General features: G+C 30.9%; 2 protein-coding genes and 1 long non-coding RNA gene across 15 annotated transcripts; all 3 read left to right on the top strand.

The window, feature by feature from the left end:
* The first annotated feature begins 214 nt into the window (after nt 1–214).
* LOC111390638 lies at nt 215–3,112 on the top strand. 11 transcript variants are annotated; one of them, XR_002701959.1, is made up of 4 exons: nt 215–362; nt 765–814; nt 1,717–1,807; nt 2,057–3,112. XR_002701959.1 is itself a non-coding variant. In XM_023015702.1 (4 exons), the coding sequence occupies exons 1-4, from the start codon at nt 294–296 to the stop codon at nt 2,981–2,983; spliced, it is 378 nt and encodes a 125-aa protein (XP_022871470.1). In that variant the 5' UTR covers nt 215–293; the 3' UTR covers nt 2,984–3,112. The 11 variants fall into 11 exon arrangements, 2 of the variants coding, with proteins under 2 accessions (XP_022871470.1, XP_022871471.1); XM_023015702.1 differs by having other exon boundaries at nt 765–777; nt 2,779–3,112; XM_023015703.1 differs by having other exon boundaries at nt 216–362; nt 2,779–3,112.
* Nucleotides 3,113–7,347: 4,235 nt separating this feature from the next.
* LOC111390652 lies at nt 7,348–9,887 on the top strand. Its single transcript, XM_023015715.1, has 3 exons — nt 7,348–7,598; nt 9,123–9,273; nt 9,761–9,887. The coding sequence occupies exons 1-3, from the start codon at nt 7,431–7,433 to the stop codon at nt 9,868–9,870; spliced, it is 429 nt and encodes a 142-aa protein (XP_022871483.1). The 5' UTR covers nt 7,348–7,430; the 3' UTR covers nt 9,871–9,887.
* A 92-nt stretch (nt 9,888–9,979) lies between these two features.
* LOC111390653 lies at nt 9,980–12,871 on the top strand. Of its 3 annotated transcripts, none has more exons than XR_002701963.1 (4): nt 9,980–10,104; nt 10,507–11,838; nt 11,933–11,984; nt 12,142–12,871. It is a non-coding gene; the product is annotated as an uncharacterized LOC111390653 (long non-coding RNA). The 3 variants fall into 3 exon arrangements; XR_002701962.1 differs by having other exon boundaries at nt 10,507–11,984; nt 12,142–12,381; nt 12,531–12,871; XR_002701961.1 differs by having other exon boundaries at nt 10,507–11,984.
* The last annotated feature ends 3,435 nt before the right edge of the window (nt 12,872–16,306 follow it).

Here is a 16,306-nt window from a genome sequence, read left to right as displayed (position 1 = left end):
CTTATAAACTAAACCAAAGTTTTCTAATTTTCTTATGTAGGATAAGTGTTTGGAAAATTAAATTCTTCCATAATACTAAGTTTATGTGGTTACTTTAACACTTAATATTTCATTCAATTTTAAATGGTTTTCGAAAAATAAATATATCACGTTAATCATCTCGCGAAATAGAACGTGAATATACTAAATCCCGTATTAATTAAAAGACGGGTCCTACTGAAATTTGGGCTCAAAATTGACCCATTTCAACCATTTTTCCAACACCTCCATGGCCCACGCTCAAGAGAAAACGGATGGTGAGGGCTGCTAATCTTGCCGATTCTGGACATTCAATTTCAACATCTTCACATCAACATTGCAAGGTAAAAGCTTAATCTCCACAGTTAGGGCAAGTTTACTCATTCTTTTAAGAGTTATGTACTGAATTGAGGAGTTGGGAAAATTAGGCTTGGTTTTTCTGACTCGATTGATGCGGTTTATGCTTGTAATTAGACATGAATTCGCTCTTCCCTCTTTGATTTTATAGGTGTAGACAGGGTGTACGCAAAAATGACAGAGAAAAGAAAGAGTGTTGGATTTTACTGTAGCTTTTATTGATGTAACTGATAGTATTTTAAACACAGCTTTTGCTATGGAATAGAAACATGCTATTATTAGTCTCTACATTGTGTTCTTGTTCTTGATTCCTTTCGTTGCCTGATATTTTCTACCAGTAAAAGCTGTCCACAATAAATTCTCAATGAAATCTTGAAATATGCTTGCAGGTGAATAATGCAGGTATTTGGAAGCCTAAAAACCCACTTATACTTTACAGGTATTTATGTTGGGAAAAAAGGATGAGAATTTTGGGAGGGTATGTTTGTCTTTGTGTAATAGTTAAATGTTCATAAGAGATTACACATGTTTAGAACCTTTACAAGAAAGGAAAACAAAATTGCCTATTTTATGACAAAATAATTGGAATTTGTTTTGTATCTTTAGGCAAGGGTATTCACCCCAAGAATGAGTAATCCACTGTTTCACGAGAATAGCAAAATTACACCTGAAGCACATGTTATTATGCATTTTAAAGGATAAACTAATAGTCCACTACATTAGGTTTCAAGCTTTATTTGCTAGTATTGCTCCTATCATCTACTTAATTGCTAAAAGAGTCCTGTCCTGTGGTAGATTTTGTTTACTAGGTATAGGCAGGCCATCGAAAATGTGAGCAATTTTTCAGAAAATAGTCATTTTTGTAGACTTTTTTCTTGTATGGTTGGAAACATTCATCACCACCAAATACAGCAGTATAAGGAATCCGTTTGGACATTGATTGATGTCCAAAGAGGAAGGGGAAGAGATTGATAAGACTGGTGTTGAGGTTTGTGGCATTGATCTGGTCATGACCTAAGCAGGGGTGTCGAAGGTTAAGGCCGTCAAACATAGAAAAGGTTTGATTTGCGCCAATTTTAGTATCCTTTAACCTGCATTAAGGGTGCACTTGTGGCATTACAATGAAGTCGACTACCACAATGAAAGTTAATTCAAAATCATAAGCCACTTCAATTTTCACAATGTTACTTATTGTTGGTTATTACTTTCTTAAATGGGTTGTGGTGGACTTGAAATTTTTTGCAGTAGTTCTTATTGTCTGTGGACTTCAAAAGTGATTGCAATTTTGTTGTCTCTTAACTTTACATTGGAAAAAAATAATATTAACTTAATCTTACATAGAGGATAATGTTAAGACCAATAAAGTGATGTTAAGGGTGCTGATCCAGTTGCTGGTGCAGATGACCGTGTTATTATTATTTCATCTAATGAGGTACATGATCTCCCTCTCTCTTAGCTTTATATGTAGCGTAGTTTTAGTTAGCGTGTTCTTCCAGCAATTTGAGTTTCTGCATTTTGTTTAAGGTTTATGCCTTAAATTTGAACGTCTTAAGTGTATACTAAGGATTAGTGATGGCAACGGGGCGGGGTAAATTGCCATCCCTAAGGATTAAGATGGAGTTTGGCTTTATGTGTTTTCCAAAATGTCATCTAAGCTGTTTCACTTGTATGTCATTTTTAGGGTCTTGATGATGAGATGGGTGTACTTCTTTTGATTCACTGTATGTCCCCTCAAATGTTACAAAAGCCTTAATTACTTAACTAAAATTAAAAATCTGCACCTCTTATCAGTGATGCTAATTTTTCTCATACCAGTAGGCTAAATCAAGCTTTCAGTTGCAAAAGCTGGATTTGAGGGTTTTCAGAGGTATTAACTCGTGATTTGAATGAAATTACTAGATGGATATCTTGTTTGTCATCTTACTGAATTCTTGCAAGATTAATTATGAAAGTTTGCTTGTTTTTAAATTAAAGAATTTTAGTTGGACTTTTCTTGTTTGTTTTTTCCATTTTCAATAAGCAAGTGTCCTATTTGGCATCGAAAGAGGAATTGAAAAAATAAAGCGACCTGACTTACCAAGACCTGCTGAAGAGGCTCTTGCTCTCGAGGCAGAGGAAGCTAATCAAGAAGCATAATTTTGATGTACACAAGTTCGTGGAATTACAGAAGAAATGCAAATTACCTGTGCACACGTGTCCCTCTCAAAAAGTAGATGGGCATAGTAGAAGAACCAGAGGATCTTTTACCTGGCCATTGAAACCATGTAGTTGCTGCGGCTTCTTCAATCTTACATTTTAAATATATTTAGTTTCAGAGTCAACCAAAAGCTCCCATTTTCTTTGAGGGGGACATATTTCTTACAATTTGTATATCCTGCATCTCCTGAGCTATTTTTTATATAGGGAGTTGTACAAAGAGCCTACTGGAGATGCAGAATCTCAGGGAAAATCATCAGTGTGGAAAAATTTGAAGTCTCTTGGAAATAATATCATTGTTGGCTGGAGGACACTTTTAACTTCTTCTCGAGAAGATCACTGGAGATTAGAAGTTCTCCTGTCCAGCATTGAGGAGGCCGATGGGTGGTTTTACTCACTACTTAGTTTGTGATTTTTTTTTTTATTTTTTTTGGAAAATGTATTGGATTTTTACGTGTTTTAGAATTTTGGATCTGAAATTTGTACGGATATTGTTACATTTTGGAGTTCAATTAATAATGATTATCGGAGTTATTTGATATAGTTATTTTCTATTATTTTTTGTGATTGATATATGTAAATCATTGTACAAACAGAAAACTGAATATTTAAAAAAAAAAATGTAAAATGACCTACAGCAACGGTAAAAAAAAAAAAAAAGTTGCAAAAAATAAGGATAAAATCATAGATAACGCTCAAAAAATGTTGCAAATAACTTTTTGCAACGTTCAAAAAACGTTGCAAAAAGTTATTTGTAACGCGAAAGAAACGCTTCAAAAAGGTTTTTCGCAACGCGAAAAAAAATGTTGTCATATTCTTCACTCTATGGTAATATCGAGGTTTGCAGCATACAGTAAAACGTTGCAAAATGTCTTTCACAACGTTCCAATTTTTGTTGTAGTGACCTACACGTCGTTCCCCGTAGAACATTGAATAAATGTAAGAACAAAATAACCATTTTGCCGTCATAATCATTATCCTACTTAAGCTTGAATTTTCTTTCATAGTTTCTACGTGATTGAAATCGTGTAATTTATTTGTAGGCATTAAATACTGAGCTTAAATTTAAATTGCTCAAAAGAAAATACTTACGCAGATTCATTTGTTGATCCACATGGGTGACAAACACGTGTTCTCTATTTTACTTATTTTTCAGCTCCCTATTCACTAAGATGTGTGACAATATAATTAGATATCACCCATTGACACGTCAAAGATTCTAAATTTCAGAAGCCACTATTTAGATATGGATTTAGATAATCCATAAAGTTGTATCATAGTTTTTAATTCTTCTCATGATGATGTTATAGACTTACACTCTATATTGTGGTCATGTTCTTCTATACACTCTCAGATGTAGTACTATTAGTATTCTTGAGATCTTTTCGTTCACAATCAAGACAAAACTGCATATCCCAACATGTAAAGTAGTTGGCCTCATGACCTTATTAGCAAAGGTGTTGACCTTTATTCACCGATCTAATATAATTATTTTTCGATCCATATAGAAAAAAGTATATGTATGCTTCTCTACACAATCAATTTGTATGTCACCTATCAATATAAGACACTTGATCGCGTGCTCAATACAATAGAGTAATTTGTTTGAAGACATTAATAAATAATTTACTTAATAACATTCAAAATGTTTGACAATTACAATAAAATCTCGATACTTCTCGACACATATCCTAACAAATAAACTATTAAAGTTTTTATATTTGTAATTGAAAAAAAAAATTATTAGTATTTAAATAAATGATATTTAAAGGGAGCGACTATTTGCATCCACCATTCTTATGCATCTATCCATGTTAAAATTCTAGAAATGTATTATATTCATCCATAATACATTCAAATATTATCCTTATTAAACTATTCATCCATGACTATCCCTATTATAATTTTAAAATTTTCTCTATCCTACTTGAGATGATTAACAATAATATTTTTTAATGGAGTTTCACTTGCGAATTTAAATGAAGACTAGCAAAATCCACAAATGAAGCATTTATTTTCTTGTCAATTATTACTTTAATGGAGTTTCATTTCTTGCTTGCTATAGATGATGAAGACAAGCAAAATATCATTCAAAATTTACCCAAACAAGCATATGATATTTTAGAGAAAACTGCATTTCTTATGGTCCTCTAGAAGTTTAGATCATCGTTAATATTTTACGTACTAAAAAATATATTGTCATGGACGAAGTTTGACACAAGATAATGATCAAGGTGAATTTCGAATTCAAAATACATTTTATTTGTCGTTCTTGCACAACCTCTGTCAACAAAGACATCTGATAACTAGACAGAAAAATGATAGAAAAAAAAATGAAAATTAGGGGACTGCAAAAGAGAACGGATGGAGAAGCGTTAGGAGGTGTATTCATTTGGAACTTTTAAACATTTTCGACGATTTAAAAGTTTAGTTATATTCAATTGAGATTTTTAAAGACTCACTAAAAGTTTAAGTATATTCAATTGAGACTTCTTTAGACATTTAAAATGTTTTAATTAAATATCTTGTAACTTATATAAACTTTCTAAAAGTCTCTATAAATCATGAAATATTCAAATAGACAGTGACTTTTGCAGAACTCTTTACTTACTGACTTTTGGAGATTTTGGTGAAAAATATAAATAGCAAGTCTCAAAGAAAATCTCCCATATACTTGACACTTGTGAAAGTTTAAGAACAAATAATAATAATAATAATAATAATAATAATAATAATAATAATAAAAAAAGAAACAATGTCTTTTTTCTTTCATATAAGATTTTCTCATATTTTTTTTAATTCATTTGTTGTAATTAATTCATGATTATTCTATATGTATATAATTACTTTTGAATTGAAATTATATACAATTTTTTTTTAAATGTAGAATTCCAGATAATTGTCTTTTTTTTTCGATTAAGAACAATTTGTGTTTTTAGAAATTATGTTAATTTTGTGAAAAACTTTTGGTTATGTTCTTAGAAATTGATATAAAAGTTTTTCATTATTTTATTTGCCCCAAAATTGAATGACTAAGCCGTCACTAGTTACTTTACCCAAAAAAAATTGTGGGCATCATTGTTTTTGAAAATGTTAATTAGATAGTAAGTAAGATTGTAATTTTCCATGTATATAATTAAATTGCAAGATGAAAAGTCTTTAATCGAAGCCTACAAAAGTGCAAGAAAAACTTTTATTAATTCTTAACAAATCTATAGAAGGCATTTAAAAGTCTATAAAATCCACAAAAGTCACCCACTTAAAAATGTTTATAGAAATCCTTAAAAATCCTAATTGAATACACTTCCCTTAGTCTCATAAGCGTGGAATGGTACAAGAATATTATCAAAATTATTTAATGAGGATAGATATTAGTATATGAATTTAGAGTGATAAATTTTATTTATTTTTATTCTTGTCTATTTAAATAAATTTACATAAGGTTAAAAACGTAAGAATGATGGATAAAAATAACGACATTCTATTTAAATTGAGCGAAAAGAAAGTCTCCTTTAAAATTATTTTAAAATAATATATTATCACTTTCTTTCAATTAATTAATTTCTTGTTAGGAAAATTGCTTTACCTAATTCACTAACTCTTGAGATTCTCCATCTTGCCCTTTCCCTCATCCGCAAGCCACCTCCAAGCGCCCATCATATTCCAAATGGGTAAACAACATCGTTAAATTAATAAAATAACTCTTGAGGTCATTGAGTTTGCTTAACTTTTTATTTTAGTCGTTAAATTATTTTCTTTACTAATTTAATCACTCAAGTTTACTTATAATATCTCACTTCACAATTTTGTCCAAATTTCGATTACATGGCCAGGATTTTTCTTATCTATATAGAAATAGATGTTATCGTAAAAATAAACTAGATATCAAGATTTTTCCATAGAAATTTGTCATTCATATAAAACATACATATGGATGTTATTCTTTATATAAAGTCATTTATATACGAGTCAGAGACTTATGAGGAAAAATTAATCTGCTGTGGGGTTATTGTTAAAATCGTGTATGAATAATGAATTTTGAGGAAAAAACTATACAATAATATTTGGACCTTTTTCTTTTTTTTTTGGTTAAAAATGTCCATTTGGATCCACACACACACACAAAAAAAAAGGAAAAGAAAAGAAAAGAAATAGCAAAACACCCCACCTCTACCTCAATTGTTATGGTTTATTATTTATATGTAGATTTAAATATAAATCTTGTTTAATAATATAAAATTAAAATAAAGAAATATGTAGACAAAGCGAGAAATATAAATATTTTAACTCCATTCGACCTCGCAAAAATTTATGATAGAATGAGAACAATGAGCGATGCTCTGATCCATGGTAGCACAGCACCATCATATCCATTGTCATCCTTATGGAAAACATTGATCACATATTTGGCTCTATTGGAGCTACATTTTTTTTTTTTTAAAAATACATTTTTAATAGTAAATTGACATTATTTCAATCGCACATTTTTCAATAAAATAATATTACACATAAATTCAAAACTATTCTTTATTTTTAATCACATATTTCTCATCAATACACTCTTCAAAAATACATTCTTATAAAAATAATGTGGCTCAAACAAGGGCTAATATATGGATGAATGGGCGATGGCCGAACAACAAAGTTGAGATTTTAGGTAAACTTGAGTGACTCAAGAGAAAAAAGGTTAGGGACTAAAATGAAATTTTCGGCACAGTTCAATGACCTCCAGTTTTACAAATCTCTCCTTGAAGCACATACAAATTCACAACCCCAATTCCACCATAAGAGACAACCCATCTAATCGATCAAAAAACTGAATTTTTTTCGTAATTATCCGGTGGAGAGTGAAGCCCTACATGGCGGGTTTATCTCTGAAATGCGGAGACTGCGGAACCCTATTAAAGTCTGTAGAGGAAGCCCAGGAGCATGCTGAGCTGACCAAACACGCCAATTTCGTTGAATTCACTGAAGCGGTGCTCAATCTAGTCTGCGTCACCTGTGGCAAGCCCTGCCGATCCAAAACTGTACTCTTTCTATTCCATTAATTGATCTAATTCTCTCAAATGTGGGTTTACTTGTTTCAGTAGAAAATTTTGCACAAGGTATTTTACTGAGATATAATATGTAATTTATCACTATCTGGGTTCACTTTTATTTTTTATTTTTTTAAATCTCCATTTTAAATATCAAATAGAAAAAGGCTAATTCTGTTGGGATCGATAACTAGTGTGACAGTGTTAGTGTCTCGACTATAAGAGTATTGTTCCAAGATCATTATTGCACTTATTTTGTGTGGGCTTCAAACATTTTTTTCGCTCCGCTTGAAACTTCAAAAGTGAATCAAAAAGATCCAGTCTATGGATTTAGGGGTTCCTTTGTACAGATGTGGATATATGCTAAATAATATCTGCACATATAAAACGTAGGTATATGAAACCTAAACAATTATGGGTCAATTCACAGCATCTGAAGCGTGCTATGGGAATTGCAAAATCTTGTGCTTGTGGATATAATCACATCTTGAACTAGTTCTATCCAATTTCTTATTTATCCGTGTATGAATGTAATGTGTGTATATTTGTCGAAGGGGTTTGGAAGTGAAAGATCATATAACTGATATTCTGTAGAGATGTTATAGTTCGAAAGGAACTGACAATGTGCAAAGGACTGTATGACTGCTTTTGAATCATTGATTGATTTTTTTTTCTGGAAGTTTCTGCATGGGAACTTTTCCTCATCTATGCTCTTAGCATTGACTTTTTGCAGTAGAAGTTTGAATAAGCAAGTGAGCTTGAAATTTGTTTTTCTTGGACTAACAATTGCCTTGGATAATGAAACTCAACATTTCAGTGTTTCTAAAGACAATATGTGAAGTTTTATATGTTAAAATAGTTAGAAGATTTCTTGGTCGCAGCTTTGGCTATTGTTATTGTTGTAGGATAAAATCATATGGGGATATATTTTTTTTTTTTCCTTTTTGAAGAATTGTAGGCAGTCATTTTAATGGTCTTTTAGTTTGTTCTTCTATTTCTTTCCATCTTAAGAAAATAAACTTGATATGCCATTATTGTAGAATCTTCAAGCAATTAAATTGCTTCCTTTTTTCAGGTTGTTCTATATCGTTGAGAAATAATTTAGAATGATATCTGATTACTGTATGAAAGACTGTAAATTATACTTACAACTAAGAGTAATCTATTCAAATAATCTTTTCTTTTATGTAATTGTGTTTTTTCACAATTGATATCATGTATTTGTGGTGGGTTAACTACTAGTTTGTCTTTGCTACTTGGGAACTATGAATATCAAATCAAAACCCAGATAAAATCAAGCATGCAGTGCTTGCTGTATTTATGTATTCTATTAATATTCTGTTTTTGGAGGTCCTTTTTTAGTGTGTACTACAATTACATACATGTATGAGAGATTATAAGGAGTTATTATCACTCCATGCAATGGCTGCTGTGAATAATTGTTTATTAATTCACAAGTCTACTGTGGGTTTTTGCCTTTTTGGGTTTCTGATGTGTTTGTTTTTCTGAGTGAAGGAAAGTGATTTGCATACTAAGAGGACAGGACACACTGAGTTTGCAGACAAAACTTCAGAGGCTGCAAAGCCAATAAGTTTGGAGGCTCCAAAACCAAAAGATGACGTTGATATGGTGGAGGCTGGCGATGGTAGTAATAGTAACAAAGAAGGTAATGATTACATCCACATACTTAAAGCTAAGCTAGTTATTGTGTTTGATTTACCCTCTACTATTAATTCATTGTTATATTAAGCTGAGCTTGCAATTGTGAATTATGAGTTGATAATTAAAGATTTCTCTCGAGGCAAGATTAAATAAATGAAGATTTTTCTTGATGTTTAAATTGAGACATCGGCAATCTAAAATGCAGTGTAATTAGAAGTGATGCTGATTAAAATTCCAATTGGGAAAGAGGGAAATAACTTGTCAATGAAATTATGTATGAAGTCAATTTTTTCTTTTCCTTCTGAAGTTATGCAGATTAATTCATTAACAGTGAGTCTATCCATCAATGAAAAGATTGCAAATTTCCTATTGCGTGATGTTACCAGATTAAAGTTTAAAATTCAATATTTTTTTGAATGTATATTTAACTGCATTCGGAGATTACTGTCTTTTTACTTAATGTGGTTGCCTAATTTTCCTTCTGGTTATAGAATTGGTTGTTCCAGAAGTTGATCAGCAGTTGCTCGTGCAACTTGAGGAAATGGGGTTTTCTAAGGAAAGGGCAACTAGAGCACTCCACTATTCAGGTGAGTTTCTCTAAAATAAGTATCTTCATGTTATGGCTTTCGTTTTTTTTTCGAAAAATAAATATATCACGTTAATCATCTCGCGGAGTAGAACGTGAATATGCTATATTCCGTATTAAAATTGAGCCATTTCAACCATTTTTCCAACACCTCCATGGCCCAAGCTCAAGAGAAAACGGATAGTGCGGGCTGCTAATCTTGCCGATTCTGGACATTCAATTTCAACATCTTCACATCAACATTGCAAGGTAAAAGCTTAATCTCCACAGTTAGGGCAAGTTTACTCATTCTTTTAAGAGTTATGTACTGAATTGAGGAGTTGGGAAAATTAGGCTTGGTTTTTCTGACTCGATTGATGCGGTTTATGCTTGTAATTAGACATGAATTCGCTCTTCCCTCTTTGATTTTATAGGTGTAGACAGGGTGTACGCAAAAATGACAGAGAAAAGAAAGAGTGTTGGATTTTACTGTAGCTTTTATTGATGTAACTGATAGTATTTTAAACACAGCTTTTGCTATGGAATAGAAACATGCTATTATTAGTCTCTACATTGTGTTCTTGTTCTCGATTCCTTTCCTTGCCTGATATTTTCTACCAGTAAAAGCTGTCCACAATAAATTCTCAATGAAATCTTGAAATATGCTTGCAGGTGAATAATGCAGGTATTTGGAAGCCTAAAAACCCACTTATACTTTACAGGTATTTATGTTGGGAAAAAAGGATGAGAATTTTGGGAGGGTATGTTTGTCTTTGTGTAATAGTTAAATGTTCATAAGAGATTACACATGTTTAGAACCTTTACAAGAAAGGAAAACAAAATTGCCTATTTTATGACAAAATAATTGGAATTTGTTTTGTATCTTTAGGCAAGGGTATTCACCCCAAGAATGAGTAATCCACTGTTTCACGAGAATAGCAAAATTACACCTGAAGCACATGTTATTATGCATTTTAAAGGATAAACTAATAGTCCACTACATTAGGTTTCAAGCTTTATTTGCTAGTATTGCTCCTATCATCTACTTAATTGCTAAAAGAGTCCTGTCCTGTGGTAGATTTTGTTTACTAGGTATAGGCAGGCCATCGAAAATGTGAGCAATTTTTCAGAAAATAGTCATTTTTGTAGACTTTTTTCTTGTATGGTTGGAAACATTCATCACCACCAAATACAGCAGTATAAGGAATCCGTTTGGACATTGATTGATGTCCAAAGAGGAAGGGGAAGAGATTGATAAGACTGGTGTTGAGGTTTGTGGCATTGATCTGGTCATGACCTAAGCAGGGGTGTCGAAGGTTAAGGCCGTCAAACATAGAAAAGGTTTGATTTGCGCCAATTTTAGTATCCTTTAACCTGCATTAAGGGTGCACTTGTGGCATTACAATGAAGTCGACTACCACAATGAAAGTTAATTCAAAATCATAAGCCACTTCAATTTTCACAATGTTACTTATTGTTGGTTATTACTTTCTTAAATGGGTTGTGGTGGACTTGAAATTTTTTGCAGTAGTTCTTATTGTCTGTGGACTTCAAAAGTGATTGCAATTTTGTTGTCTCTTAACTTTACATTGGAAAAAAATAATATTAACTTAATCTTACATAGAGGATAATGTTAAGACGAATAAAGTGATGTTAAGGGTGCTGATCCAGTTGCTGGTGCAGATGACCGTGTTATTATTATTTCATCTAATGAGGTACATGATCTCCCTCTCTCTTAGCTTTATATGTAGCATAGTTTTAGTTAGCGTGTTCTTCCAGCAATTTGAGTTTCTGCATTTTGTTTAAGGTTTATGCCTTAAATTTGAACATCTTAAGTGTATACTAAGGATTAGTGATGGCAACGGGGCGGGGTAAATTGCCATCCCTAAGGATTAAGATGGAGTTTGGCTTTATGTGTTTTCCAAAATGTCATCGAAGCTGTTTCACTTGTATGTCATTTTTAGGGTCTTGATGATGAGATGGGTTTACTTCTTTTGATTCACTGTATGTCCCCTCAAATGTTACAAAAGCCTTAATTACTTAACTAAAATTAAAAATCTGCACTTCTTATCAGTGATGCTAATTTTTCTCATACCAGTAGGCTAAATCAAGCTTTCAGTTGCAAAAGCTGGATTTGAGGGTTTTCAGAGGTATTAACTCGTGATTTGAATGAAATTACTGGATGGATATCTTGTTTGTCATTTTACTGAATTCTTGCAAGATTAATTATGAAAGTTTGCTTGTTTTTAAATTAAAGAATTTTAGTTGGACTTTTCTTGTTTGTTTTTTCCATTTTCAATAAGCAAGTGTCCTATATGGCATCGAAAGAGGAATTGAAAAAATAAAGCGACCTGACTTACCAAGACCTGCTGAAGAGGCTTTTGCTCTCGAGGCAGAGGAAGCTAATCAAGAAGCATAATTTTGATGTACACAAGTTCGTGGAATTACAGAAGAAATACAAATTACCTATGCACACGTGTCCCTCTCAAAAAGCAGATGGGCATAGTAGAAGAACCAGAGGATCTTTTACCTGGCCATTGAAACCATGTAGTTGCTGCGGCTTCTTCAATCTTACATTTTAAATATATTTAGTTTCGGAGTCAACCGAAAGCTCCCATTTTCTTTGAGGGGGACTCATATTTCTTACAATTTGTATATCCTGCATCTCTTGAGAAGTCTTACTATTTTTTATATAGGGAGTTGTACAAAGAGCCTACTGGAGATGCAGAATCTCAAGGAAAATCATCAGTGTGGAAAAATTTGAAGTCTCTTGGAAATAATATCATTGTTGGCTGGAGGACACTTTTAACTTCTTCTCGAGAAGATCACTGGAGATTAGAAGTTCTCCATTCCAGCATTGAGGAGGCCGATGGGTGGTTTTACTCACTACTTAGTTTGTGATTTTTTTTTATTTTTTATTTTATTTTGGGAAAATGTATTGAATTTTTAGGTGTTTTAGAATTTTGGATCTGAATTTTGTACAGATATTGTTACATTTTGGAGTTCAATTAATAATGATTATCGGAGTTATTTGATATAGTTATCTTCTATTATTTTTTGTGATTGATATATGTAAATCATTGAAAAATGTAAAATGACCTACAGCAACGGTAAAAAAAAAAGTTGCAAAAAATAAGGACAAAAAACGTTGCAAAAAGTTATTTGCAACGTGAAAGAAACGCTGCAAAAAGGTTTTTCTAAATGCGAAAAAAAACGTTGTCGTATTCTTCACTTTATGGTAACATCGAGGTTTGCCACATATGGTAAAACGTTGCAAAAGGTCTTTCACAACGTTCCAATTTTTGTTGTAGTGACCTATACGTTGTTCCTCGTAGAACATTGAATAAATGTAAGAACAAAATAACCATTTTGCCGTCATAATCATTATCCTACTTAAGCTTGAATTTTCTTTCATAGTTTATACGTGATCGAAATTGTGTAATTTATTTGTTAGACATTAAATACTGAGCTTAAATTTAAATTGCTCAAAAGAAAATACTTACGCAGATTCATTTGTTGATCCACATGGGTGACAAACACGTGTTCTCTATTTTACTTATTTTTCAGCTCCCTATCCAACAAGATGTGTGACAATATAATTAGATATCACTCATTGACACGTCAAAGATTCTAAAATTCAGAAGCCACTATTTAGATATGGATTTAGATAATCCATAAAGTTGTATCATAGTTTTTAATTCTTCTCATGACGATGTTATAGACTTACACTCTATATTGTGGTCATGTTCTATACACTCTCAGATATACTACTATTAGTATTCTTGAGATCTTTTCGTTCACAATCAAGACAAAACCGCATATCCCAACATGTAAAGTGGTTGGCCTCATGACCTTATTAGCAAAGGTGTTGACCTTTATTCACTGATCTACTATAATTATTTTTCGATCCATATAGAAAAAAGTATATGTATGCTTCTCTACACAATCAATTTGTATGTCACCTATCAATATAAGACACTTGATCGCGTGCTCAATACAATAGAGTAATTTGTTTAAAGACATTAATAAATAATTTACTTAATAACATTCAAAATGTTTGACAATTACAATAAGATCTCGATACTTCTTGACACATATCCTAACAAATAAACTATTAAAGTTTTTATATTTGTAATTGAAAAAAAAATTATTAGTATTTAAATAAAGGATATTTAAAGGGAACGACTATTTGCATCCACCATTCTTATGCATCTATCCATGTTAAAATTCTAGAAATGTATTATATTCATCCATAATACATTCAAATATTATCCTTATTAAACTATTCATCCATAACTATCCCTATTATAATTTTAAAATTTTCTCTATCCTACTTGAGATGATTAACAATAATATTTTTTAATGGAGTTTCACTTGCGAATTTAAATGAAGACTAGCAAAATCCACAAATGAAGCAATTATTTTCTTGTCAATTATTACTTTAATGGAGTTTCATTTCTTGCTTGCTATAGATGATGAAGACAAGCAAAATATCATTCAAAATTTACCCAAACAAGCATATGATATTTTAGAGAAAACTGCATTTCTTATGGTCCTCTAGAAGTTTAGATCGTCGTTAATATTTTACGTACTAAAAAATATATTGTCATGGACGAAGTTTGACACAAGATAATGATTAAGGTGAATTTCGAATTCAGAATACATTTTATTTGTCGTTCTTGCACAGCCTCTGTCAACAAAGACATCTGATAACTAGATAGAAAAATGATAGAAAAAAATGAAAATTAGGGGACTGCAAAAGAGAACAGATGGAGAAGTGTTAGGAGGTGTATTCATTTGGAACTTTTAAACATTTTTGACGATTTAAAAGTTTAGTTATATTCAATTGAGATTTTTAAAGACTCACTAAAAGTTTAAGTATATTCAATTGAGACTTCTTTATATATTTAAAATGTTTTAATTAAATATCTTGTAACTTATATAAGCTTTTTAAAAGTCTTTATAAATCATGAAATATTCAAATAGACAGTGACTTTTGGAGAACTCTTTACTTACTGACTTTTGAAGATTTAGGTGAAAAATATAAATAGCAAATTTTAAAGAAAATCTCTCATATACTTGACACTTGTGAAAATTTAAGAACAAAATAATAATAATAATAATAATAATAATAATAATAATAAAGAAAGAAACAATGTCTTTTTTCTTTCATATAAGATTTTCTCTCTTTTTTTTTAAATCATTTGTTGTAATTAATTCATGATTATTCTATATGTACATAATTACTTTTGAATTGAAATTATATACAATTTTTTTTTTAAATGTAGAATTCCAGATGATTGTCTATTCTTTCTTTTTTTTCGATTAAGAACAATTTGTGTTTTTAGAAATTATGTTAATTTTGTGAAAAACTTTTGGTTATGTTCTTAGAAATTGATATAAAAGTTTTTCATTATTTTATTTGCCCCAAAATTGAATGACTAAGCCGTCACTAGTTACTTTACCCAAAAAAAATTGTGGGCATCATTGTTTTTGAAAATGTTAATTAGATAGTAAGTAAGATTGTAATTTTCCATGTATATAATTAAATTGCAAGATGAAAAGTCTTTAATCGAAGCCTACAAAAGTGCATGAAAAACTTTTATTAATTCTTAACAAATCTATAGAAGGCATTTAAAAGTCTATAAAATTCACAAAAGTCACCCACTTAAAAATGTTTATAGAAATCCTTAAAAATCCTAATTGAATACACCTCCCTTAGTCTCTTAAGCGTGGAATGGTACAAGAATATTATCAAAATTATTTAATGAGGATAGATATTAGTATATGAATTTAGAGCGATAAATTTTATTTATTTTTATTCTTGTCTATTTAAATAAATTTACATAAGGTTAAAAACGTAAGAATGATGGATAAAAATAACGACATTCTATTTAAATTGAGCGAAAAGAAAGTCTCCTTTAAAATTATTTTAAAATAATATATTATTACTTTCTTTCAATTAATTAATTTCTTGTTAGGAAAATTGCTTTACCTAATTCACTAACTCTTGAGATTCTCCATCTTGCCCTTTCCCTCATCCGCAAGCCACCTCCAAGCGCCCATCATATTCCGAATGGGTAAACAACATCGTTAAATTAATAAAATAACTCTTGAGGTCATTGAGTTTGCTTAACTTTTTATTTTAGTCGTTAAATTATTTTCTTTACTAATTTAATCACTCGAGTTTACTTATAATATCTCACTTCACAATTTTGTCCAAATTTCGATTACATGGCCAGGATTTTTCTTATCTATATAGAAATAGATGTTATCGTAAAAATAAACTAGATATCAAGATTTTTCCATAGAAATTTGTCATTCATATAAAACATACATATGGATGTTATTCTTTATATAAAGTCATTTATATACGAGTCAGAGACTTATGAGGAAAAATTAATCTGCTGTGAGGTTATTGTTAAAATCGTGTATGAATAATGAATTTTGAGGAAAAAACTATACAATAATA

Source organism: Olea europaea, unplaced genomic scaffold (assembly GCF_002742605.1).
Source record: "Olea europaea var. sylvestris unplaced genomic scaffold, O_europaea_v1 scaffold701, whole genome shotgun sequence".
NCBI classification, from domain to species: domain Eukaryota; kingdom Viridiplantae; phylum Streptophyta; class Magnoliopsida; order Lamiales; family Oleaceae; genus Olea; species Olea europaea.
The sequence above is the reverse complement of the archived record's forward strand: the minus strand, read 5'-3'. Positions and strand labels throughout refer to the sequence as shown.